The following is a 19,026-nucleotide window of genomic DNA, read 5'->3' as shown; positions in this document are numbered from 1 at the left end:
CGTACGCAGAATTAGAGGATCCTCTTCTTGCCAGATTCCGCAAAAAATGTCACGTCTGAACGTGTCCATCAACAAAAGCACAGGAAGAGAGCGAGATACACCCTTTGCGAAGAAAACTTTTATTGTTTATATTACATGTATAAAGGCTACTGGTATGTACGATCACTTTAATATTCATTAGCAAATCCGTTTTTTTTTTCACTTTTCAAGTTTTTCTACAGCTATATATATATATATAACACTACATTGAGTATAAACACAAACTAAAGTCCTTGCAACAACAACTAAAACAGTCTCTATACGCTACAGTTTTCGCAAAGAAATCAAATACTAGTACATCTAGTATTAAAAATTTTTTTAAATTATACACGCAAGACATTAAGTACAGATTAGTCCTACGGAAAACAATACCAAAAAGTTGGATACTCTGTTTCAAAATAACAACTATTTAAAAGGGTTGTAAAATCTTTTTTATGATCTTTCATGCCAGAACAATATGAATAGACAAATAAATAGGGACAGTGTGCTCTTATTTTTGAGATATAAGTATTGAAATTTTTACCATAATCAAGCAACAAAAATACAATCATAAGAATAGATAAATAAAATCCAAATCATAAAAAACGCAATATCATTTACAGAAAACACAAAATGACCATAAAAATGCAACACAATATTTTTGTTTAGAAATAAATTAAAAACGAACAATATTCTTTACATTAAAAAAAAACTAATCACTTAAAAACAACAAACTGCTGCTTCATGCTTCTGTCTAATAGAATTGAGGAGTAAAAATGTGACATAATCATTAGCAGCAGCTAAGAGGAGAGAAAAGATGATATAATTCGACGAGAGAAAAAAATGCGGGGACGGTGATTTAGAAAAAATGATAGTTATACAAATAGAAAGTTAGCATAATATCAACCCCAAAATCATTTCCATACACCTTCCCGGTCTTCATTTCATGATATTTCCTATCCGGAACTTGAAAATGTTCCCAAGACATGTGGACTGCTTAGTAAAAACCTGCGTAACTTTTCCATCGCAATATACAAATGTACTCTAGTAGATTGTGTAAAGATGCGTATTTTATTGTAAAAGCTATGAAATACCGTACATAATTCCGTACTAAGGGGTTAGGAAGATTAAAATCCACATTGATTTCATTCTTTGTACGTTTAACTTCATACATGTGCAATTTCCAGATATTTAGAGAAAGTGGAAATGTACAGATATGAAATATTTAGAACCATAATCATAATATTCATAATCAAATGGCAATGTAACGTTTTGACATATTCAATCAAAATCATTTACAAAATCATGCAATATGTGTGCAAAATATCATACACTACCCAATCACACACATTTACTGAATACAAATAAAATATACACAAAGGAATCTGCATTCTGCGATATTTGGAGAAAAAGTAATTTCAAAAAGATATCGGCAAAAAAAAAACGACGCGTCATCAGTGGGATAATTCAAATACATCAAATCAAAACAAATATGGCCTGAATGTGAAACAGGAAACATAGACCATCTACATACACAATTAAACGAACCGAATAAAATGGATTGCATACAAAGAATGCAGATAAAGAAAACAAGATGAAAAACAAAAACAAAGAAGTTGAGAGACAAAAAAATTAAACCATGGTTTTCGGTCAGTATTGATATTGATATGGCATGAATAGTATTTAGACAATTAAATACGTCATTGTACAATTACTCGAACACATCATGATCACGAATATACATCGTATAACAAATAGTATTTAGAAAGGGGCATAGGTACATATGAAACACAGAAAACTAGCACTATAAATAAAAGAACAGCATTCCAATATGCCCCGCGAAAAAAAGTGCGGGAAACTTCAAATTCACTGAAATTTCCCAAGTCCAAGGGCCATAACTTCCATAAAAAATCAATCAACAGTAACAAAAGTCTTACTTAATCTGTAACTTCTCATAGTTTGACTACATACAAAAAAGGTCAATTGGAAAAAAAAATTAGCATTACAAAAAAAGTGCGTAAAACTGTAAATTCACTAAAATTTTCTAACTCAAACATCATTCAACCGTAACCAAATTTCAACTTAATCTGCAACTCTTCATAATAAAGCCACATACCAAAAACAAATCTATCTGGTAAAAGCATTACAAATAAAGTATGGAAAACGCGGACGGACGCCTGGCATTTCCATGTCCCCTCGGGACGTGTTGCGGGAGACAAAAAGGTTTCATACAATTTCGTTAAATAAAAATGACTACAAGGGAAATAATCCTCTTTCTTTCCATGTATAAATGAGTATTGTGAATAGTTTGAGAATAAAATGCTAAAAAATCCCTAGCGGCTTAATGGTATGTTGATATACGTTGATATGTATAACTAATGCTGAGCAATCCTCTAGGTAGGACGGTACTATTCATTTCCTATAGGCGACAATAGTGAAATTTTAGAAAAATTCACACCTTTAAAACAATGACGGAGCTATAAACTGACTTTTTCCAGTAATATCTTCATTTCCCTAATTAAAATTGCGATCAAAGTCATAGAAAAACAGTCTCGATTCTTTGGTATTTTAAGCAGACGATGATGTGGGTCAAAATCCCCCCTCTTTTCTGCAAATGGCACATAAATTTTAAAAATTCATATTTATATAAAATGGATTTTAAAAAATATAATGGAATTTTTAAAAGTTTAATAATGTTAGATCATGGAATTAATAAAACATTTTGAGTATCAGCACAATTTGTCCAATCATAGTGTCCAGAAGTATTTACTTAAGTAGGGTACACAAAAGGCCAACCTAAGAAAATGAGAATTAGTCCCGTTCTACCTATACCGACAAGTTGAAGGTTAACATCTCAAATTAAAGTCATACTATGAGTCGAAAATTACTATTGAGATTTTCTATAATGAAATCAGTAATTTCTTTCACTTGTCTCATCCCCACAAGCACTTTTCTATACCTACCCCCACTTACATAAAGTATGATTATTGACACGACTGTATCAATGTATGATATTTAAGGTTTATGCTTTGGAATCATAAATTGTTGTCAGAACCTTTTTTGAATCTAGATTTACTTAGAATACTGCATAAATATGCATATCTTCATCTAAATGAGGCTAAAAAAGCTTTTATTCATACCAGTATCATTTTCTAAAACCATATCACTAACTCCATTCCACACTTTAGTACATACCAAGAAAATAACAGAAATTATTATTGATAACTGAATTTACATTGTCAACTAATGAAGCATGACTAGAAGAGGAAAAATCAAGTATATTTCCTAGAAACTAGAAAATATAAAGATAAAAATACTCTTATAAAATTTAAACATATTTCCTAGATTGCTCAGTCACACATACAGGTAGTATAAACATGACTGCTGTTTTTTTCATAAAAGTGGTTTAAATGGAAGCAAAACTTATTTCAATTCAGGCCTACCTTTCCCTAGAATTTCCAAAATTTAAAGACGGATCACGATAGGAGGCTGATGTATGTTATGATGATATGCTTAGTTCTACATTTTTCCTGTAAATTTGGCCACCTGGAGCCTCTTGTTTACCTTACATACTACAATTCCTTACAGTTTGTTATAATATAGAATATCTTATCCCTGAAATTTGGAAATGCCTCAAAAGATGCAATTTTAAATTGAATTTGCATTATGGACAATATACCGGCCAAAATTATGCATTTTTGGATGGTACAAGAAGCATCATTAAATGAAAAGTTGAAGAAATATCATTGTTTTAATTTCAAAAAATATAAGAAAGGTACCTACGCAACATGAAAATATAAGAAATTGAGCAAAAAATAGACCAATAATAATTTCAGAGCATTTTTTTAACACCTACCCATAGTAAATAATGGGAAAAATCAAGAAATGCTGACTCAACAAAATTTCATGAACCTGCTCAACAAAAAAATTTTAACATTTGTGTAGTTCAACTATCTGGACTGATTTCATTGATTTCAGGTACAGGAAGAATTAGAAAAAAAAAACCTGGAACATTGATTTTCTCAGTTTTGCCAAAAATCAGTGTATGCTGATCAAGATACAAGTGTAAATGAAAATGAATATTTCAAATGTCAAGGACACTATCCTTAAGGGATAAAGCACCCAGACATTTTATGATACATTCCGAAGTAGGAACTAAACGTAGGCATGTTATATATTTGTTTTCAATTTTCAAAACTTTAAGGCGTCGAATTTCGTTAAGCAATAGGCATCAAGTAAGATATTTTATAAATTAGTACAACATGCTTATGTTTTAACATTTCAAAACCGGTCTGCCTAAGCAATTGGTATACTGTGGATTAAAGAAAAATCTTATCTTATGAAAAGATAACTATTGGAAATATTTTTCATCGATCAGCTCAACAATTGCAGAAGCTAATTCCACAGCTTTCTCAGCATTTTCTCTGGAATAAAGTGTAGCTGGTATTTCTGGATATTCACGACACAAAGGATATCGCATTCTGGAATAGTTCCCGATAACTCCTTGTAGTTTCTCTGCCTTTTGTTTGATAACTTCATTATCAGTTTCATAAATAATAGGTTGTAAAAGTGTATGGTCATTTTTCACTCTCTTAACATCTCTTCTGACTTGAACAGATTTCAGGGCTTTTTCAGCAGCCTGAAATGTAGAATATAACAAAGTGAATATACAAGAGGTTTACAATCAGTCTAAAAACTAAAGATTAAGCAATCAAAAGTCTTAATCTCACAATTCTATCAATTTACCACAAATTACCCAACTGCATTGGAATTTAATAAGTAACCATGAAACTGTATTATAAAAACCTGTCTCAGCTGAACCCCTTGTTGGTTTAAATTTTAAAACTTTAAAATTAGTTCGGTTTGAAAATGTGTTCATTTTCCTAAGCTTAAAAAGCATGTAAATATAAATTGAAACAAAGGGAATTAGCAAAAATTATTTTTTTCTATTATTCAGTGTTCGACTTAGATAGATTCAGTATATTTATAAGTAAGTTAAAGAGTAATCAAGGGAACCAAGGTTATAGCGGTAATCAAAAGAATGTAATCCAGGGACAAAGGCCAGACATGGAAAACAGACATACACAACAAAGAACATAAAGTAACTAAAATCATACATACAATGTAACAAAAGAAAATGAGCAACTCGGACTCCACTAAAAACTAGGAGCATAGACCAGGTGCACCGGTGAGGTAAGCGTCCTCTGTTTTTCTAGAAACATCCACCGAGTTGCTCATAAAAAGTCAAGTCCGGGGTAGACAAACGAGGAAAGGAAAAATATGACCCGTTGAATAAATCAGTTTACATGGTGCTGATGGATACACCATAACGATCCACGAGTTCATGATGACGACCATAAAACTTCTGTAGTGATGAGTTCAATCTTGTAGCAACATAACCCTGTTCCAGAAGCCTATTTGTTAGAGTTCTAGCGCGATACAAAAAGTCTGCGTAGTTTTGGCAAGCTCTGGCATAACGTATGAGTTGTGATATGAACACTCCATACGCAGGAGCCGAAGGGATGTTGCCACAGATGAAAGGAAAGTTGACAATTCTGTTTACTTGTAATGGATAGGTAAAACACACTATTACTCCAAAATCTTGTTTGAATATTGAAACTAAATTAATTGTTTATAACTCATAATAAATGCGCCTTGGTAGCAGAGTTTCTTTTTTTCACCCCTAAAATTGAATTTACGAAAAAGTGTTTAGAGCTAAAGCTATTAAAACTTATAACATTTTTGAAAGTGTTTTAATTGCAGCTCTACCTTAAAACCAGACAGAAGCTTAAGATTAGTGAATCGAGCATTTTTAATCGTAAATATTATCAGTTTGTATGTCTTCCATTTTAGTTGCAAATGACGTAGTTTCACATTGCAGTAAAATGGCTATCGGCACATTTTAAACTAGACACGTTCTTTCGGAGTATAACTATGTAAATACGTCTTTTAATCTTAAATTGTAAAAACCCAATTTTACCGCCTTATTGTGTCACCACTTAATAAACTTTTGTTTAAGAAAAATGTAAATTAATGTTTACACAAGAAAACGGGAACGCATTTAATTTATAAAAGCTCTAACAGCTGGTTGAAAGAAAAGCTTTAGTGTAGTTTTTGCCAGAGCATCGGATCCTGAGTTAGCCATAGATTCTTCGACTAAGCCTTCGTCTGATGACCAAAATGCCTAGACAGGCCATTTTTAGTTAAAATTATATAACTTAATACTTTGATATCTATGCTTAACAAAATAATGTATATAAATGAATACCTGTTGACTCTGGATACAAATCCAATTCATTGATGTATCTTTCACTCCGTGTAAAGTAGAACGGGCAGAATTAATATCATGCTTTGCCTGCTTAATCCAAAGTATTGCCATGTGCGGTTGAGGATCTGGGTCATATTCTCGAAAGTGTGAGATCCTAGAATGTCTTTGTCTCCTACGTCTGTTCCAACCTCTGCTGATGTCATCCGCAAAATTGTTAACATCAAATCCATGTTGAGGTTCCCTTCCCTCTGATGTTGCGCGCCTGACATAATAGTTCCATCTTCCACGTTCTCTAAACGTGTCTATCTTTGATACGTCAATCTGTTTAGTCTGTAGCTTGTTTGCAAATTCCAACATATGTTGAAAAACAGCTTCACAAAATTTCGAATTATGATTTTTGTCTGGATGCCAGCGTCTAATAAGTCTGCGTAAAACTCTTTTGAATTCATCCAAACCCAGCTTCATTGCATCAACAAGTATTTCTTCTATTACTTGCAGTATTTCAGCTCGCTTTGCCTCGTTGTGTAATGTGTCTCCATATGTGAATAGTTCAATCTCAGTTGGAGTAGCTTCAGGAGATCTAACAAGTTTATAAAGTCGGTACGATCTTACTCGCTTTTCATCTCCATCTCCAACGCTAACAAGATACTCTGGAAATCGTTCATTTTCACACGTTCCACTTGACATCAATTTAATCACTTTAACAAAAATGTATATCATTACATCATCATCATCATTATCACCACTCCTGTCATGATGTTCAAAGACGGCAACATCACCACTTTCAAATGTCGAAAAATCATTCACCAGATATTCAATCATATCTCTCTTCAAAGAACTGCCCGGTGAGGGGTACCATGACATATCTGCCAATTTGAAACTGGCTTTCTCCAGGTTTAAATCATCTAAAAGTGTTTCTATGTCCATGAGATCATCTTCAAAGCTTGGTAAAATTTCTGAGAGATGGTGTTTCTGTACCTTTCGCTTGCAAATGTCTGCAAGTATCCCGGCTAGATAATTCGTCTGCTTTCTAAATTGAACTCTATCTTTAAGATAGAAAGTGTTTTTATGCTTAACAAAGAAAATATTCTGTTCACTGATACTACCTTTAATGGGCATGCCTTTATAAACGATCACTGTTTCAATTTCATTTGTTGAACAGACTTTTAGCGACTTCAGCTTTTTGAAAATTTCCTCCAACTCGGTCTCCGCAACTTCGGTCGTAAATTCTCTCTCGTAAGTTTTCACAAGTCTTTTAACAATGTATCTAAATTTTTCCCCTGTCAAAAACTCTTCTAATGCATTAGCAAAAGTACTGTGCACAATGGTAGGCGAATCTATTGTTAGTTCTTCGGTAACAATATCAGAGAGCTTTTTGGGGCGCATTCGCGTTGGTAAGTTCAATAATAACATGTCAGGATTCATATTTGTATGTTTACCTCGAATACCTGACCAATCACACGTAAACTCTATTTCATCTTGAGACTGCAAGCGTCTTTTAATTCTAAACGGGTCAGAGATAACAAGTTCAGTTGAAGGTTTTAAAACGTGCTTCTCACTCAGTATATATAGAACAACCTCTCTTTGTTCTAGATTATCGACATTCGTTTGATCATTCATCTGTAAGCAGAGGAGTACTCCTACAATTGCTTTTTCCACAGCTTTTAATTCGTCACCAGGAAGAACCACATTATTTTGACTTCCCTTTTTAATAGTCTCAAGTACTCTACAGTAGTGCTCAAGTGAAATTTCATCGGCCGCTCCTAAACGCAGGAATAATTGGAAATGCCGCCCATAATAATCAGACGCTTTAAGCAAATAAGGTGCAATCTCTTCATTTTTCTTCATGTGTTTTACAACATATTTTGCTTCAATCATTGTGTTATGATCTTGGATATGAATAAGAGGGGTTTCCGAAAATCTTACTTTCAGTTCATTGTCAGATACGTTAACTTGTTCGAGATAGTCGTAGAATCCATTTAGTATGTCGGTAATATTAGCACTACATGTCTTGTTTTTAAGCTGTTTTTGTAAAGATTCGGAAACGTTATGGATATGTGAAATCACTCTTGTAAGTCTTGGTATTGTCTGTACGTTCAAATGTTTCAGAACCGTTTCGTTGCATTTCATAATAGCGTATTCTGGCAGGATGTTTTCCATAGTCCATACAACATTTTGATAGTTTTGAAGAATAGAGTCTCTAAATGAAATCAATTGATTTCTGTCAGAAAACTGTTTACAGACTGAACTGTATTCATCTGAAACAATATATGGTGGAATGAAAGCAATTTTACTAATTTCATCCAGAAACGACACCTTATTTTCAAGATCTTGAACTATAAATAAATTTTCCAGGAGTTCAGTAGCATGTTTTTCTGAATTACAAGTTTTACCTTTCTGTTGTAGTTCATTTGCAAAACGTATAAACATTTCATCCCGAGGAACAGTTTGCATTCCTGCAAGTTCCATAAACTCCTTCCACTCCTCTGTACAAAATGGTTCTGGTGGTAGTTCTCTTTCGTCGCAAAATAAGGCAAATAGACGATTATGCGGGCTGAAAAAGTTCCCTGCCATTTTGAGGTCACCAGCGCTACCTGAAGGAATGAAATGCAAAGTTTTCAGATGTGACTGAACGTCATTCTTGTAAATCAACAATTTAGTACGTACAAATTCGATATGAGACAACTGAGCATCGCTCGGTAACAGACCGAAGTTTGGTAAGATAAAAGATGTGTAAAGATGTAGAAGTGGGTGTTTGTCAGTTGAGTAACATTGATGACACCCCAAAAAGCCGTACAGGTTTTCGTGGAAAGCGTTATGCTTCAGTAATAAAGTATTCGTGTTTTCACTAATTTCATTCAACCCTTCCGTCACTGTAAGATTTTCACATTTAACAACAAGGCGACGAGATCCCTTATTCAGACATACAGTTTGACCAGTTAGTGTAGTAAACAATGGTAAAGTTTGAAACTGTTCTTTCTCAGAAGATCCATAACTTTCTACTTCATTATTTAAGTATTTCAAAACTTCAACACAATCGTTAGGTATCCATTTTGCCCACTGTATCCTTACTCTGTTGAAGTATAAACAGTTAATAATTTTTTTTGGGTATTTATATGAGGCGACAAGATCGCGAATGTGCTTTGATTTCTTTGTTATTAGATCCATAGAAGGCAAGGACAGTTCGGTGAAAATTGTTCGTAGTGACCTTTTTGGTGCATCACAATTGGTTTCCATTTCTCTAAAGCTGTCATTATCGCAGATAACATTGCCAAACCCCAACGAAACCAGCTGCTGACTTTGATCAGACCATGTACATGGTAAAAGACACCAGTCATTTAAAATATCAATCTTATCAAAAGTGTCTAAGCATTTCCAGAACATATTCAGCCATTTCGTACTAACAAGGCCTTTGCTTGGAATTTTTATTGGTCCGTTTAATCTAAACGGTGTTGCACTAATTGATGTTTCAAGCATATCTCTAAAAATATCAATCTCTAAATGCATGAAATTTTGACTGAATTTTTCTAATAAGTCAACTTCTCTTGAATGTACAAATTTGTCACCTAATGCAGGAAAAAGTTTGCAATATTTCGACAATATGGTCGAATTTTTTAACTTAAATGCTTGTAAGATCCCATCATTTCTCAATAGAAGTGGTACATTTTCTAACAGTTGTATTTCCATTTTGTCTTCTAGCAAACAAAAACGAAGTAATGTTAGAACCCTGTCTACATCCTTGAGGACTGTCCTACCAATATGCACTGCAGTATCAATTAGACATTTGTCCTTTTTAGAAGAATTCCAAGATTTTAGAAAATCAATTGTACATCTTGGGTGCACTTGTTTGGGACAAATACATCCAGGCGGGATTGTTTCTGTTGATGAACTACGTTCATTTTTATCCTCATGCATGAATTTCAAACAAGCCTGTGTAATACTTTCACTGACGTTCTGTGGGGTACAAATCAATTTCATACCCAGATTAATCAAAATTTCGCGAACGCGTTGTTCCTTTTTGAAATTGCCTTTCTGTCGTAAAGTCGGGCGACTAATAGTACGACTTTCGTAATCCAAAGATTGATAAGAAGTTGCATAACCGAAATGCGATCGGTTATCATCATATGGTAGTTGCTTGATATTAAAAAAAGTATGTAAGTTGTCAAACACGGCTTCAAATGATTCTCCCTTTGTCTTCAATGACACCCATTGTAAAGGCATGTCTTCAACATAGTCATCTTCAAAGTAAGAAAGACAGATTGGAAAAATTGCCACTTCTCTTTCTATGATTCTACGATAAACATTAAACACGAGAATTTGCCACCAGTCCCCATTTGCTCCATCAAAAGTCGGAAATTTCTGGAAAAAGGAAGATAACATATCTCTGTTGCAATAATTCTGTATCATCTCTCTCTGGTAAAGCAAGGCACTAGCGTATGTGTTTGCAACTGTTTGTTCCATGAGACACTTATTCCATATAAAGCGTATGTCCTCCTTGTAAGTACCACCAAATATTGAATTCCGATTCACGTCAAGTGCAAAATGAGCATTGACATGCACTGGTAATCCATTATCGATAGGTAATGGCAAAAAACAGAAAGCTCTTCCATCGTCATTTCTGTTGCTTCGGAACGCTACTCCACTTCTAGGCAACAATCCTATAGACTTTGAAGTGAATTCATGTACAAGTCTATCTGGTACATTATGAGGTTCGGGAAAACCAAATCCTTGGACAATCAGCCAGTCGTTGGAATCAATTACGACAGAATATTGTACTTCAGAATAAACAATATCTTTAAGAGTACTGCCTCTTTGTTTTATAGATCTGAATGTATCTTTTATGTTTGACATGAATTCTATCCTCTTACTTTCATTTTCTGGACTTAAAACTGAATTGACACTTGCAGTATTCATTAGTTTTCCGGAAAAATTGTTGATTTCCGATATACTAATTTTCTTTACATTTGCAAGAAAAAGCAAGCTCATTTTCATATTGGTCTTCATGTTGTCTAACATGTTTGACATATCTTCAGGGGTTGTACTGTCGCTTTTAATTTCTGAAAAGGTAGCCATTTCCTCTGTTCTCAAAGGAAGCCTAAAACATGTTCCTTCTTTATAACCCAGTTCTTTTTGCAAATACGTACTGTATACATCGTTGAAACTTTCTTCGAATATGTCAAGATCTTCCATTTGCATACCTGGGAATTCAGGTTCTGCGTTTGGTGCATATCTGCAGTGCGGGTCAAAAACACAGAAAGTTCCACCGTTTGGTGTCTGTGGCCCTTTTGTTAAAAACGAAGGAGCGTCTGTCACGTGATAGACAGAATTAAAGCCAACCCCAAATTTTCCTGTCTTTGTCGGATCATCACTTTTACTGCCTTCTCCGAGATTCTGGATTCCTTCAATATCTTTCTCTGAAAAACATTTGTCATTAAAAACACACAGTGCAGGTCCTTGTAATGGTTTCCAACTATTATCAAAAATATGTTGAGTTCCGTGTTGTCGACTGTCGAGAACGAAATGAATCTCTGTAGCGCCTGCATCGTCAGCATTCTGAAGTAGTTCGTTCAACATAGAATGATCACGAGGGTAGGCAGATACTATTCCTTTCAGTCGAGTGACAAGTTTTTCTTTCTGACCAAACGGAATTCCGCTTGAAAACTTAGACAGATGAAATTGTCTCTTCGACATGATTCCAAGCTTTCGGACCATGACTTGATTGATAAACGGGTGAATTATCTTAGCCGATTTACAACCCCGCAAGAATCCTTTATACAGGTCATCAAAGCATACTTCCGATATTGGACGAATGAAATTGTCTTTGTCTGGTATGACTAACCCTTGCCTTTTTCCATCAGATATGCCACCACCATCGATCGTTGAACAGAGGTTACTCAATATGTCAATCATTCTCCGTACGTCTTGTTCTTTCATTTTTGTGCCTCTGTAAGCATTCCCTATTTCAACAATCACAGCAATGAATTTGTCGCAATCAAACTCTTCGGGAATGTGCATTTGGTTCCAAAGAACTTCGAATTTATGAAGATTATGTTGGTACAAGTAAGGAGAACAATCGCCATAAATTTTTGCAGCTACCTGGTTTGGCTTCACTATCGTTGATTTCAAGCACATCACTTTGCGATCTCTCAAAAAATCAAGACGTTCTTCAATGTCAGTGTCAGGAGATGACTTCGATAATAAGATATTCAATTCTGAATACAAGTCCATGCATATCTTTTCTAAATTTTTTGTATGCACTACATTTGTTTTGCCTAAAACTTCAAGCTGTGAAACGGCGACCTCTAGACTTACAGGTTTGAACTGCAAAAACTTAATTGCTTTGTCTACAGTGGTGGTGTGAAGATCTTTCATATCGTCAACAATGAAGCCAACAGAACCAACTTTGTTTCGATCTAATGCACCATACAATTCCGACGACGACAGTAATGTTTCTACGTTTAAGGTGTCCGCTTTCCAACTAAGAGGCCAATGTTCTGGTTTCGTCATAATCGGAAGGAAGGGAGTGGTTTTTAATGTTTCAATCACATCGGCGTGTAATGAGTAGTTCTGTTCTAAATACAAAATGATGGATTTTGATCTAGAAACGGTTTCTGGGTACTTCAGATTTTTAACTGATTCTGCTCTTTCTACAAGTAGACCGGATGGTATTTTAGAGTCCATCATTCCTAATATCAATAATGTATCGGAGAATTCTTTGAGGTCATTTATGGGAAACCGGTAATCCGCCTCATCAAAAAGTGCCTTTACGAATCCATTTTCATATACTAGTTCACTTGGCATCTTCAAAATATCACGATTTGCAGATTTTACTGGAATGCAAGCTGTTTTTGTCAACATATTACGCAGAGAAGGGTCGTCCAATGCTTCTTTAAGCAGAGCATTTCTTTTTTCAAACATGCCACTTTGCTTCCAGTAAGGGTCTTCTAAATGTGGAAAAAAGTATTTTTCAAAGAATTTTTGTTTCGTTAAAATGCAGTTCTCAATGGTTTTAATTCTTTCTCCGCAGATAATCTGAAATCTGTCAAACACTTCTATTTTCATATCCATTACATTTCCATCACAACTTTCTTCATCGAAGAAGTTTAGTAAGCACTCAAATGCATATTCTCCACGCATATTTGAACTACGAAAAGATGGTTCAAGGAAAACACACTGTTCTATAGAACAGGTTGTAGAATGCTGTCCTTTTTCTTTTCGATAGAATACAGCTGGAAAAGGCTCTATCAAAATTCCGTTGTAAAAGGAATTGACTACTAAATCAGTGAAATGTCTTGACCCTTTAGTAACCTTCGGCCACAACGCCCAGTAGTCTTCCTCTAATATACTGTCGCTATGTCTTTTTGCAATAGATACTAGTAAATCCAAGTAAGCATTTTTTATTACTTCCTTAAACATATAATCATTCCATTCACTACTATGTGTGTCCTTGTCGTCCTCGCTTTGGTACGAAATTCTCTTTCGGTCTTGTTCGACATTAAAGCAGCCATTTATATGAATGGGAAGATTTGTTTTTTCTGGTAATGGCAGGAAGCAGAATATGTGACTGTCCTTATAAAATCCCACCTCAGGTAGATCAGTCATACAACAGAAGGACGCAATCTCTTCGCCCCTTCTTAAAACAGGCACGGCGACACTACCGACGGGTATTGCTCCTTTTTCCCGTAGTTGTTTTGCTAATTCAAAAGAAAGATTTCCAGAGGCCCAGGAAATTATCCATGATTGTACTTCTTGTCGCTTTCTGAACTGTTCCGATAACTCATTATCGAAGATTTCTATGCTTATATCAATACAGTGTAGTGGTAGCTTATTATCAAAAATGTCATTTTTCATCGCTGCTGTAACTTTCTTCAACACATTGTAATCATTACCCGTCTTCATTGCTTTAAACTTTGAGATCCTAAAAATCAGTTTCATTTCGGAATCTGGATTTGTACTATTGTGATCAAGATGGTAAATACAAACTTCTGTAACGTTCTGTGTAAACAAAAGTACATTCCCTGCACCTTCTAAGAACTTTTGCAGTAATTCAACAACTTCTCTCTTGGTATAAGGTAGCTTTCTTAATTCACTTTTGTCTGCTTGTGCCTGGGTACGAAGAGGCAAACGAAATAATGTTGATTGGTATTCACTTTTGTTTGAAGGTTCAAGATTACAACCAAATACATTATTGAAAGGACTAAATTGATTTGGAAAATTTTTCTTGTAGCCAGTTGTCAATGGAATACGGAGACCAGGATTTGAGCCTATAGCAGCTTCCCCCAAATGAAATAAATGTGGATCCAATATTATCATAGACTTTCCACTGACAAAACTTGGTACATCTGTAATGTTGTAAACCGAACAAAATCCAAGTCCAAACTTCCCTATCTTCTCCGTGTCCACTATTTTTGTTTTACCCCCTAGTTTAATGATATTCTCAAAATCTTTCTCCTCAAACAAAGCATCATTGTATACCCAGAGTGCTTGACCTTGACATTCAGCCATTTCTGGGTCAAACAATCCTTCGCGCATGCCCTGATTTTTGCGTTCGTCGTAAAGGATCTTCACTTTTGTCGCACCCGCATCATCACTATTCTGAATAAGCTCTTTTAACACAGCAAGTCCATCGGCATAGCTTTCAAGTAATCCTGAAATTCTGGTGGTTAGCTTTTCTTCCTGGCCCCATGCCATCGGTGCAGTATTCTGATCAACCATGAAACGTTTAGTGACAGAAGCCACGCCAAGTTTTGCTGCAAAATCTCTGATGTTTGGGTGGGTATATATTATTTCGTCACTTTCGTTTTCATTTTCTTCATGCTGCAAATACGTAGCAGATAGAACACTCTTTCCAGACGTGTAAGTGCATTTCTCCACAGGTTCTAGTACCAATATGTCTTCTCTAGAAGATAAAACTGGAACCAGTAAGTCAAGTAACAATGACTTGTCGATTTTCCAGTCAACTATTGTTTTAAGCACATTTGTCACTAAACTCAAATCAGCATTAAATTCAATCACATTGACTTGTTCCAATTCTTCTCTTTCTTTGTACTTCATATCAATACGTTTTAGAATCAACTTGAGAACTTCTAAATCAATTTCCTTCAGCATTCCCAATTCAAAACAAGTTTCTATGAATGGTTCTGTCTCTGTTGCCATTTCAAACAAAAATGGTTCCAAATTGTAGTTGATGCGGCTCCTATCTATCTTTCTAACAACCATGCTTGGGTCTTTAAAACCAGTATTTCTAGTTGGAATGCATTGTATTTCTTGTAATTCAACAATATTTTCTTTTGATAGTCGCTCAGTTTGTCTTGCTTTGTGAATAAACTGAAAAATATTTTTGGCAATAAGAAGATATAGTGCATTTTGATCATGGTCATATGACTCGATAACTTCTTTAAAATGACTAATAACTTCAGACGTATCTGGACTGTCTCCCCATCTATAGTGCTTGACTAAGCATTCAGGAAAAAGTGTTTGGTCTACAAGAGGCACAGTTGATCCTATTAACCATTTAAATTCCATGCTTTTCATTTCATCAGGGCAACAAAACTGATGATTAGTCCACCAAGTTAGTTGAGTTGGATATCCTTCTGGTCGAACTGAGGGTTTGACCCAGCGTCGACTTTTAATCTGATCCATCATGAAGTTGGTAAGATACTGCGGTCTCTGTTTCAAGTATTTAATCAATGTTTCTGCTTTCCATATGATGTGTTTATCGTCCCCACTATCATTACACTGTAGCTGATGAATTCTAGATGCTACGCATCCAAATTCAACTGAATTAATATCGTCCGGCCCCTTCAATCCCAACTTTTCTAGAAGTTCAATTTCCAATCCTGTTTCTTCCAAAAAATTTTCGTCTGGAAAAACATCTTCTTGGCCATAAAATAAGGCTTTCAAATTATCATTTGTTGGATTGAAAAGATCTCTAGGTTGGTGGTAAGTATTGTCTTTCACGCGAACAAATTCTAACTGTTTGGCTTCATTCAAAACTTCCTTCAAAGTAACAAGTTTGGCTGGATTCTGAAGATACTTCATTATAAGTATAACATGTTCGATGTCATACATATGGGGTTTACTCCTCATCAATATCAATGTATCTTTCATAAAGCTCATCTCGTTTACTAGGATGGCGCCGAGGCATTGAGAAAGTTTCACATGTTTGCACTGTATAACCTTTCTAGGATACGCCACGCCGGGAGGAAATTGCAATTCAAAATTGTCCAGTACTTTACGATTTTCCTCTATTGACATCAATATTGGTTCTGTAACATTATCATGCACCCTAAACATTTTGATCTTTTTTAACAATACATGTATTTGTGTTTCTGTTGGAATTATCTTTACATGATCATCAAAATATGAAGCCAGCATAACTCTTTCAGCCTCGTCCAGTGTCTTGTTGATGGATTCAGCTATCTTATCTGGATCTACATTTAAGAGGCTTTCATTGAAAATTGTCATTACATTTTCATCAGTTGGATGCAATACGTATTTTCCAAAGACGTCTCCATGTGGAAATTTGATTGTATCATGTTCAGAAACTAGTTTAACACACACTAATTGAAGAACTTTGCAAATAACATCACTGGTTCTACCATTCAAAGGTTTAATGTATAATCCTTTCAAAATAAGAAATTCGTAGACCTTGTTACTTTCATGTTCAACCAAAGGTATGATTGGCAAGGCTTCGAAGTCGGTAAGATCTTGAAAACCTTCAGAGGCTATCTTCTTCCATATGTCTACTATCCATTCTATGGAAAATTCAGAGGAGTTGTTAGGAATAAACGATTGGTTTGACTTCTTTGTAAAGTTCCTTTTAAACACTTCGGTTAGTAGTTTTGGTAAGTCTGCTTTGTGCATCTGGCTTAATTGATAACAACCTGTAACATGTACAAAAAAAACATAAACAAGTACAGACAATCAATCATAACCGTGAATGTTTCAAGCAGCACAAACTGTTCATTAATTCTGAGTCACAAACAGTTGTGTGACTGCTGATGTTAACCACTTGCGTTCAAATAGGTCTAGACTGTGTCAACATAAACTACTAAAATTCATTTTTCACCCTTCAAGGATAGCAATAAATGAAGACACATTTTGAAAAAAAAAGTTTTTCATTTTCAAGTGTAATGGAAGAAGAGGGTAAAAGGCTATACCTTTATCACTAGAAAGTAAAATTTGGATATCCGCTGCCATTGTAACAAACTAGAATTATCTGACTTTCTTGTAGTTGTTACATGTATGTACTTTTCTGTACAGTACATATTAAGATGCTTTCAATACCTGAGGTCAGATATTCATGTTCATTGAAATTGTGTTTTATTATTTTAGTCTTACAAATGATCCTAAATGAGCAATAAGGAGGGAGTTATAATCAGACCTGGTATTCCTATGTCTGGGTCATTTTTTGGAAGTAAGACTGAATTTAACGTATTAAAGGTGCAATTGTAAATTTTAATGAAATCATGAGATTCATGTGAATCAAATGTTTTTCAGGGTACAGCTGGATACTACTGCAGAGGTTGAATATTTCAGATGGGGCAAACATACATGTAGATTTACTATTGAAGCTTGATAGATCTGAATTGTGACTGTGATTAATATTTGACACAAGAAGAGAAGTAGACAAGAATAGAAGTGGCATCCATTTGGCTTTTAATTCCTTTATGGTTCTAGCCACAATCAACGCCAGAATTCCTTGTGGCACTTTGTTGAATAATTTAAACAAGACTGCTACATGGGTCCATATGCCCCATGCTGCCGTAAAAAAAGGTTGATGGGCTAAAATCCCATGATTTCTGTTAAATTTGTAGATAGACAACATATTGTGACTTACAATTCTGCAAAATTTAAACAGACAGTTAAACAGACAGACGGACAAACACACACGTACAGACACTGGTATTTCTACATTTTGTATGTCCCCTTCTGTGCATAGCAGTATTCCGTATTCAATTCCAGCATTCATTTTGTCATATGACATCTTGTAGTCTACATGAACTTTCCAGTAAGATTTTTAAGTTACACTCAATATCTGGTCAGGACGCCATGAATAAAATATTTTGCAGGGCACAGCTTGATACGACTGCAAAGGTTGTACCCTGAACAATTGGGGCAAGTATGGACACACCACTGAAACATGACACATGATACAAATTTGATTAGAATTGGTCACTTTTTTTATTCCTAAATGGTTTCACTCAAAACCTGCAAAATCAATCCCAAACTTCCCCTTGGGATATGGTACTTGGTGGTTCAATTTCAAATGGATCCATTCCCATTCATTCAAGTAATAATCAAGAAATCATAAACAAAAAGGTGCTTCTGGCTCCTTTGAGTCCCACAATTATGAACTTTGCTCAAGTCACAACACCCGTAAATCAATCCAAGTCTTTCTTTTGTGGTATGGTACATTGTAGTAAAATATATAGGAAATCATTTGACATTTACTCACTATTATATGGACGTAATGCTTGTTTCAAGCCATTAATTCCTACAAGATGAATTCACAACCCTTTAAATCAACCCCAGTCTTCCTTTGGTGGTATGGCATCTTGTAATAAAATTTGAAGAGATTCATCCACTAATAGTTAAGTAATTGTCTGGATGCATGTTTATGGCCCCTCTTTGGCCCCTCATTTCTCGAAATGCAAGTCTTTATCCCCAAAAATCAATTTAATTAAGTCATGTGGTATAGTATATTATGGAACAATAATTTACCATAGACATTCCTA

At 34.9% G+C, this 19,026-nt stretch overlaps 1 protein-coding gene across 2 annotated transcripts in view; it reads right to left on the bottom strand.

Annotated features, from left to right (window-relative positions):
• Window positions 1–98: 98 nt before the first annotated feature.
• Window positions 99–19,026, bottom strand: part of LOC148621291 (sacsin-like) — a 35,228-nt gene continuing 16,300 nt past the window's right edge. For both annotated transcript variants that reach the window (XM_088575458.1, XM_088575456.1), the window contains exons 7-8: window positions 6,287–17,172; window positions 99–4,657 (exon numbers count right to left, since the gene is read on the bottom strand). In XM_088575458.1, the coding sequence (XP_088431584.1) occupies window positions 4,370–4,657; window positions 6,287–17,172 (11,174 nt within the window). In that variant the 3' untranslated portion in view covers window positions 99–4,369. The remainder of the gene's footprint in view (window positions 4,658–6,286; window positions 17,173–19,026) is intronic.

This window comes from Perna viridis, chromosome 3, assembly GCF_037379345.1.
Source record: "Perna viridis isolate PV_CMFRI_1.1 ecotype Kerala chromosome 3, ASM3737934v1, whole genome shotgun sequence".
Taxonomy (NCBI): Eukaryota; Metazoa; Mollusca; class Bivalvia; order Mytilida; family Mytilidae; genus Perna; species Perna viridis.
The sequence above is the reverse complement of the archived record's forward strand: the minus strand, read 5'-3'. Positions and strand labels throughout refer to the sequence as shown.